Genomic DNA, 9384 nt, shown 5'->3' with positions numbered 1-9384 from the left:
TACAGTCATGGATGGTAATTATTTACCACTGGTTCAAAACAGGCAGAACTCTGGACTATAAATACTCAGAAGGGGGGAAAATGTCACGTGGTGAAGTTCTAGGTGACTTCACTGCTCTGTGTGTGTGTGTGTGTGTGTGTGTGTGTGTGTGTGTGTGTGTGTGTGTGTGTGTGTTCATAGCTAGACTACACCAAGGAAAGGAGTTAAATGATAGTTCAGGACAATCATATATACATACATTTTTATTACAGTATTATGATCATTTGCATTCACTTGAACATAAAAGGCATTTCTTCTCAACTGCATCCTTTCAATCCTGGTGTGAGTCACTTGTGCAAATCCACACACAAAACAACATGATAAGGTGACCTAAAAGTGAGTTAAATTGTCTCGTTTGAAGCACATTCAAGTGTTAAAATAGGGAATGCTTTAAACTAATATTTGACAAGTTCCGCAGCAGGAACTTTTGACCATGTCTGCAAACAGCAAACTGTACCAATCCAGCATTCAGACATGGTTCACACATACATTCACCCAGTCACTAATCACATACAACATTTTAAAAAGGTACCCCTGGTGCAGTGATTTGCTGAGCAGGCACTACGTACATTTTCAATAAAAATGAACAGAAATGTACAAAGGTGACCAACGATTTTCAACAAGTTTCTCCTAATTAAACCAGACGGTGACTTGAACTGAGATAATGAGATGAACGTTTTGCTTCTAGTTCTACATTTTCTAAAGGATAAAAGGACACTTTAGTCAGCATTTCTTCTATAAGAAAGGCACTTCCAAAGCAGCAGTAACCCCAGTGATTGAGGTACATCCTGAAGTTCACCTTGACTTACACTGCTCTCCAGTTACTGCCAAAAGTAAGAACAATAAAATGGAATGACATTTAAAACACGTGTAATACTTTATAGTTAAAAGTCCATAGGCAGCATTTCCATTAGGGATCTGCCCTAGACAGGAGACTCTGGAAACGTCACTGATTTGCTGTGTAAGAGGTTTGAGCGAGTCAGTCCCCAGGCAAATCTCTAGAAGCTCGAAGTCCGAAGACCAGTCTGAGATGAGAGGACGGGAGTTGTGTGTCTCAGTGTTCTCAGTGTGCAGGGGGCATATGATGGTTGACTTGTGTTGGACCCAGGAAGCCCATCCTCTGCTTGTTTTTCCTCTGCTCTGTCATCTACACACACACAGAAAGAAAGAAAGAGGCCAATACATCAATCAGCTCAACTTTCAGAGGTAAACTTAGTGCAACAGTACAGAAGAAATACAGAATACAGGACACAAATTTCTTTCAAACCCTCAGGTCTTTGAATCCTGACTCCTGAAGATGGAAGTGAATATATGGAAGACATTTTAGTGTTTATATTAGAAGAGGAAAGTTACAATGCACACATTACTGAGCTTTAAGCTTTTAACTACAAAAAAAAAAATCTATTGGAAAAGACAAGCTGGAGGGTCCACAGCCAGGTCGATGGCTAAATTTATTAAATAAAACTAGTTAAAACCCTTGAAGAGTGACCACGAAAGAACCCTGTTGATCCAAATCTTGAAAAAAACAAAAACAACAACAAAAAAACACTAATGCTGATAAACCATTCCTAATTATATATTTAAAAAAAAAATTCTCCATCACTTTGACATTCCTTTGAGATTCTGGTCCATATTGATATGATTATATCACGCAATTCCTGCAGATTTTTCAGGTGCACTTTCATGTTGTGAATCTCCTGTTCTACCACATCGAAAAGGTGTTCTACTGGATTCAGATCCGGTGAATGGGAAGAGCACTGAAGAACACTGAACTAATTGTCATGTTTGTGAAACCAGTTTGAGATTTTGCTTTGTGACATGGTGCATTATCTTGCTGGAAGTAGCCTTTAGAAGATGAGTATATTGTAGCCATGAATGGATGCACATGGTCAGTAACAATACTCAAAAAGGCTGTGGCATTCAAGTGAAGATTGATTGGTATCAACCAAACAGTGTGCCAAGAAAACATTCCCCACACCATGACACCACCTCCACCAGCCTGGACTGTTGACACAAGGCTGGTTGGATCCATGGATTCATGCTGTTGGTGCCAAATTCTGACCCTAACATCTGTGTGCCTCAGCAGAAATCGAGATTCATCAGACCAGGCTTAATTCAGTCTTCAACTGTACAGTTTTGGTGAGCGTGTTTCCACTGCAGCCGCAGCTTCTTGGCTGACAGAAGTGGAACCTGACATGGTTTTCTGCTGTTGTAGACCATCCGCCTCAAGGTTCGATGTGTTGTGCATTCTGAGATGCTTTTCTGCTCGCCACAATTGTTATCAGAGTGGTTATCGGAGATTCTGCATCCTTTCGGCCAGCTCGAACCAGTCTGCCCATTCTCCATTGACCTCTCATCAACAAGGCATTTCTGTCTACAGAACTGCTTCTCACTGGATGTTTTCTCATTATTACACCATTCTGAGTAAACTCTTAGAGACTGGTGTGTGTGAAAATCTCATGAGATCAGCAGCTTATAGAAATCCTCAAACCAGCCAGTCTGGCACAATCAATCATGCCACAGTCAAAATCACTGAGATCACATTTTCCCCCCATTTTGATAGTTGATGTGAACATTACCCGAATCTGCTGGCCTGTATCTGCATGATATTATGCATAGCCCTGCTGCCACATGATAGGCTGATCAGTTAATTGCATGAATGTCTAGGTGTAAAGGTTTTCCACATAAAAGTAGTCCATGAGTGCATAATATATTTTGAACAAAGTTTACATGGCAATGTGTATAAATATTGCAGTAGAATGTACACTCTTTTGCTACTAACACCTCATATCCGAGCTTAAAAAAAGCCAAACAGCATACAACCACAAGAGATAAACTGTAAACAACATGAGGGTTAAGCTATGCTTATTATCACAGACAGTAATGTTTCTGTCTTTCAGAAGGTCTTGTTTTGCTTTCCCTGAAATGGAAATGTGTATGTTCACACCCAGCTGAGCAAAGCCACTGTCCTGGCTGTTCAGATTAGTTAAGCTCAGAGGTGAGAAGGGTTTGTTTAATTAGGCCTGATGCCAAGAGAGAAATTGCTTTAATAAGTTACTTAACATCTAGAGTGGCCAGGAGAATTACAGAGAGCCTTTGGCACATGACCACCAGGAATCAGAGGAGCTGCGGGGGTACACAACATAAAGGTGATACACTGCTCACTGAAATTCCAGTAAGGATTAATTATATTATCCTGATGTTTTAGCCCCACCCCTATCCTGATGACTGGCATGTAAACAGGGCCAGTGCTGTTTGTGAAAACTCAGGGAAGGTGATGAGCCACAGAAAGACAGGTGATGGGGAACAGCTGTGCAAAACTAGGATACCTAAAGCCAATCTACACAATCGAGATCCCGGTGCAGGATCAGCAGTCACGGCATCATAAAGAACCTTTCCGCACTTTTCCAAGAGCAGGTTCCTATTTTTTTGTTTTGTTTTTTGGACAAGACTATTACTATTTATCATGACATCCATAAAAAAAAAAAAGCATGGACAGTCTGAACAAACTCGCTCATCAGAGTCCATATTTTTCCCCAAATTCAGTCACCCACCAATTCCCACTCACCAGTCAGCTCTCTTCGATCACATGACATCTACCAACTGGGGATGACGGAGGCTGACACGTGTTTCATCTGACATCCGTGAGGCCAGTTAGTTACATCTTTTCAAACTGCTGCTCATGCTGTGTCACAGAGCAGCGCAACACACTGAAAGAAAAGTGCTATCTGCCCTCTTTCACATACATGAGCTCACAGATTGGCTGCTGCTGTTGTGATTGACAGGGGAGACAGTGTATACCATCTCTCCCACTCTATCAATTATGCTCACTTGGTTTCTAGCCACAGTCAGCCCTAGCATCGTTTGGATTGGTAAAATACTGTATGTTCTCAAAGAGATAAAACTGATAAACCCTCTACAGTAGTTATTTTTACACTCAGCCTTATTAAACTCCTACACCTGATTATGTAATGGTTTGGATTTTAAACCAGGTTTTCTGGTTCCCTCAAATTCCAGCTCCAGCACAACATCAGTGAGAACGGGCTACTAGAGTGGCACTGAACTTCCAGCCACTGAAGTGAAAACCTTGGCATTCTCATTTCTTTTCAGAGGAAAGGAGGTAAAGCATGCTCAAAAAGTCGCTAGAAGTTGCTAGGTGATATACATTTGTATATTAATGTATTCATCTTGATCACTAGCATATCAAATGACGAATTAAGGTGCATGAAGAGCTTCACTTAGAATATAAAAAATGGAATAGAATAGTTTTATCAGAATAGAAAATGAGAGATAATTTCTTTTACACATTTACAAAATACTACAGTTTCTATCAAGAACACAGATTAAAAAGAATCAGTGACCGTGAGTAGTTGAGAAAGGCGAGTAGTTGTGAAGGAGACAGTCACTCGCTTTTTATTACTATATCCAAGAAGAGAGTTTAAAACAGTGCGAGGGTGGGACAAACCGGGAATCAGTGATTAGTCACTGGAAACAATGGTGATCAGTCGGCAAGCGCAACACAGTCAGTTACACACTGTTGGAGATTCGAGTGAACCTGCTGTCTCAAGTCATATAATGGCAGTCTTAATTGCTTTGCCCAGGTTAACTGCTCAAGCTAGCATAGTGTAACAGGGCAAGTGTGCTATTCGCTAATTTAAGAATAACAAGCAAGATGAGTGAGGTCACTGAACAACTGAGACTTATGGATCTATGGGTGTTTAAGCACGTTTAAAGGCACAGACACGCCAAGCGAACTATAGTACATCGTTTGGCAGTCTGTTGACACAAGCTGACCTTTCTCAGCATAACTGGGTGGAAACGTATGTCAAAATCCTGCCCCATTATAGATACTGGTACATAGCATGCTATTTTTACATTCTATTTACTATAGCAGTGTTGAGGCTCGGGACACAAAAAAGGTTTTGCTATTAGAAATACAGACTACTGCCACCTACTGGTGTGGATGTGGTAGATTATGTCTACATTTAGCTATATTTCCATATTTTTCCATATGTACAGAACATATATCCATGAAGTGAAGTTGGACTGCAACCTTTCAGAAAAGACAGAAGGAGACTTGTATGCGGTCCTCATTTGGTGTGTCATAGCACATAGAGGGCTGGAAAGAGTGCATTACCTGTTCTTTGAGCTCTGCAAGCTGAGAAGAAAGCTGTGCTACGAGTGTGACAGTCGTATCGAGCTTCTCCTGCAGTAAGCGCATCTCATTCTGCTCACTCTCCCCTTCACTGCTCACTAGAGACATGGCCCGCATCCGTGGGAACCAGTCCAGGTTCTTCTCCTGAGAGAGAGAGAGAGAGAGAGAGAGAGAGAGAGAGAGAGAGAGAGAGAAACACAGGGTTAAAAATTAACCAGAAAATTTTGTAGAAATCGCTACTGCTGCTAATCTAAAAGAGACAGATACAGTTAAGCACCTTGCTCGCAAAGATCAGTACATTACAGTTTACACGTTTTAAGCGTATTAACCTACCACAAATGACCATGAAGCTAATTATAAATGTTCAACATTCCCTGTAAGATAATTATGTATTATAAACACGTGGACTTTGGTTCACTAAATGTTTACTTGTGTGTTGTGCACGTGTTGGTGTGTGTGAGCCGGCAGTATGAGAGATAAGGAGGAGGTAACAGTAAGGCTCAGCCACTCATCAAATGCAGTTATGTAAGGTGCTTTTCACAGCCAGGCGGATGCAAAGGTGCAAAGGCAAAGGCAAAGAAGTGGGAACAGAGTGTCTCTCACTCTTATGCAAGCAATCAATCACACATGCACACACACACTCACATGCCTTTGTCTTTAAACAAAGCATTTGTTAGCACACATGGAAATGAGCTTCCAAGGAAACCATGTTCATTAAACAGGATGTTACACTAAATGGTGCCCTCCCCAATTCCTATTCCTCAAAAGCGCCAAAGTTTTAGGGAGATTCTATACAAACTAGGGTACACTGTCCTGATACTAACCCACTGTAGGGCATTGTGAGCACACTATATACTACGCTCTATACTATACTCTCAAACATATGTACTGAATGGCTCTGCATCCAATACGATGTTAATAAAACTTATCAGTTTGTTTATTTTATTATTATTATTAACAACAACAACAACAACAACAACGTGACTAGTGACCCTAATGAATTGGTCGATTTTACAGATCCGGCTGCCTAAAGATACACTGGGTCTTGAGGGAGATTGGAACAAGAAAGGCAAACTGCAACAGAATGGGCTTCTTTCTTCTAAACTGTAAAAAAATAAAATAAATAAATAAAAAATAAAATAAATGAGGAGAAACAGACTGCCAATACAGCTCACTGAACAACGGAGCATGATCCCATACCAAGTCAATTCATAACTGACCAAGAGATTAGCAGCAAATGGACTGGGATATGAGGGACATCTTACTAACTGATGTTCTATTTGCTTTTAATAAATTTAGAAAAAAAATTTTACTTCTGGATGCCCATTACGTCTAATGAGCCATTAAAAATAAAGATATAGCTAGAGTGAAATAGATACTTTTGGTTTATTTACTATTTGGCTTGATTTGGTTTCACACTGCACATAACTAAATAAACAAAAAAGTGAAAGGGGCAAGGCACAAACCAAAGTAATTTTGTGAACAATATCCAGGAGTTCTTTTCTTTATTTTTTCCAGAACACACCAAGTTTTTTTTGTGCCTTGTGGGTCAAATCTCAAATAAAGCACGCAGTTGGGTTCAGTCGGAGTCAAATCATGTTTACTCTGAAACTGAACCACAGTGGAGTTCTCCTGGAGGTAAAACTTACAAATATACAATGGATATAAAAAGTCTACACGCCCCTGTTAAAATGACAGGTTTTAATGTGTGATCACAAAGTATACAAATAAAGTGAAACATAAATCCTTTTTTTGGTGGGGGGGGGTGAAAAACATAACAATAACCTAGTTCCATAAATATGCACATCCCAAAAATAGTACATTATTGAAGCACCTTTTGATTTTATTATACCACTCAGTCTTTTTGGGTAAGAGTCTCTCAGTGTGTCACAGCCCGACTTGCCAATAATTTAGCATTCTTTCTTTCCAAAACCATTCTAGATGCGTCAAATTGTGAGTGCATCTCCTGTGCACAGCTTGCTTCAGGTCACCCCACAGATTTATGGTTGGATTTAGGTCTGGGCTCTGGTTAGGCCATTCAGAAACATGGATTTTCTTTTGGGTAAGTCATTCCTTTGTGGATTTAGATGTATGATTTGGGTCACTCTCATGCTGAAAGGAAAAATCCCTTTTCATCTTCAGCTTACTAGCAGACACCTGAAGGTTTTGCACTAAAATCGACTGGTATTTTTAAACTATTCATGATTCCCTCCACCTTGATAAAACCCGAAGTTCTTGCTGGAGAAGAGCAGCCCTAAAGCATGATGCTGCCACCACCATGCTTCACATGCTTCGACACACTACCCCGTAGCCCAGATATGTGAAGAATACAAGAGATTGTTGTCACATGCAGAGAGTAATCAGTATTTGTCAGATATTCCTACAGCTCTTTTAAGGTTGCCATTGGACTCTTGGCAGCCTCCCTAGTAAGTTTTTGTCTTGTCCTTTTGTAAATTTTGGATGGATGCCATGCTGTCACTGTCACTGTGTTGCTCCATTTTCTCAACTTGTTCATAATGGCCTTCACAGTGTTCCTTGGTAAATCTAATGTTTTGGAATTTTTGTACCCCTCTCCTTATCGATTTATTTCTACAGTGAGACCCTGTACAGGTTTATCTTGGATAAAACCAAGCTGATGTCAGGAAAATCCTACTGAAACAGTTGGTTTGAGGTTATTTGAGGTTAATTAAAATAATTTCACTGATGACAGCTGTACAATAATTTTTAAACATGAACACAGCCACATCCCCAATTATAAAAGGGTGTGCACACTTATACAACCCAAAGTGTGAATTGTTATGGCAACTTTTTTTTTATTTTCCCTAAAATGTTTCTGATCATTTTTAAATATAATTTGTACAATCTTTATTAATAATTTGAATACGCTGTAATTTCACATCAAAAGTGGGAAAAGTACTGACAAGATTTATCTTGGTTTAATTTTTTTCATCACAAAAAAACTGGCCTTTTTACAGGGGTGTGTGGACTTTTTATATTCACACTACATCAAGGAGATGAGTGCACCAGGGTTCAATTCAAACAGACTAAAAGCATTTCACATATGTGAAATGTAAAAGCACCTGTAAGCTACTCCTGCAGAGCTGCTGAATGTCACATCACAATGTTTTTACCAGCACGTTAACTTGCGAGTCGCATGAGGTCACACTCTGCATGCAAGAAGTCTGCCTCCTGTAAAGGGAATCCAACAGAGCCAGGCAAAATCGCTAACACTGCCTTAATGTGTGTCAGCTTTATTTAAAATAAGAGTCTGGAGAGTCTAGAGAGTCTGTCTCCTTCAAAGGCCCTGTGCAAGAACATGATCTTGTGTAGGCTGAATCTGTAGACATTTTTTTTAATCGCTTTTATCCCCCACACCTTCTTCAATGCCTCTGTGTAAGGAGCAGTCTAATGGGCGGGGCTAATGTCTTGTCGGTGGGGCAGTGTCTTATACCTTGCAGGCCCTTAAGGATGCCCCATAGTTTTGTGGTACACTACTCACAAGTGCGAGTTTCAAATAGGCTCGTGCACTGTAATTTAATCTTCTTTACATGATTTACACTGCCACAATATCCAGTGACAATTATATTGCCTTTACACTTTTTTCGCAGGAGCTCCATAATTTAACACCAAGGTAAGCTGTTAGGAGTTACTCAAAAATACGGCAAAAGAGCAGTCTTCTTTCTTCTCCCCAATAAAACAGGAGATGAGCCAATAACATATGAATCTGGAATGATTTGCATAGGGGTTTTGATATTAACTGACAGTGCCTAGAAGTCCCACCCCCTTGCTCCATCTCACACCTCGCTCATGCTCTTGATTGCACTCACAGGGCACCCTTGTATTCAGTCAAGGTAAATGGAGAATTTTTGAGCTCATTAATATGAAATAAAATCTATCCATCAACCATTCGACAACTATCGTCAAGTGAAATTTGCACAGGTGAAATTATATGCGCCATTTGATAGTGTATATCCTTTATTAATAGGCACTGGATCAAATGTTTGTTTATACAAAAAAGGCAACAATTTCCATACTTTCCAAAATACTTATTTTTTTTCCACATGACTGTATAGTAACAATATATTTATTAGGCATGGCACCAAAATTTTTTATCCGAAGCGGGTCAAAAACGAGGAAAAAGGACAAAAATGCTGACCTAAAAAGATTAAATAGGTCTACAACGAAGAAAT

The 9384-nt window shown here is 39.8% G+C and overlaps 1 protein-coding gene across 2 annotated transcripts in view; it reads right to left on the bottom strand.

Annotated features, from left to right (window-relative positions):
- Positions 1-229: 229 nt before the first annotated feature.
- The window catches only part of itpr2 (inositol 1,4,5-trisphosphate receptor, type 2), a 100808-nt gene continuing 91653 nt past the window's right edge, over positions 230-9384 (bottom strand). For both annotated transcript variants that reach the window (XM_017465724.3, XM_017465727.3), the window contains 2 exons: positions 5177-5338; positions 230-1186 (listed from right to left, as the gene is read on the bottom strand). In XM_017465724.3, the coding sequence (XP_017321213.2) occupies positions 1103-1186; positions 5177-5338 (246 nt within the window). In that variant the 3' untranslated portion in view covers positions 230-1102. The remainder of the gene's footprint in view (positions 1187-5176; positions 5339-9384) is intronic.

This window comes from Ictalurus punctatus, chromosome 4 (assembly GCF_001660625.3).
Source record: "Ictalurus punctatus breed USDA103 chromosome 4, Coco_2.0, whole genome shotgun sequence".
Classification (NCBI taxonomy): domain Eukaryota; kingdom Metazoa; phylum Chordata; class Actinopteri; order Siluriformes; family Ictaluridae; genus Ictalurus; species Ictalurus punctatus.
This window is presented reverse-complemented; position numbering and strand designations above follow the sequence as displayed.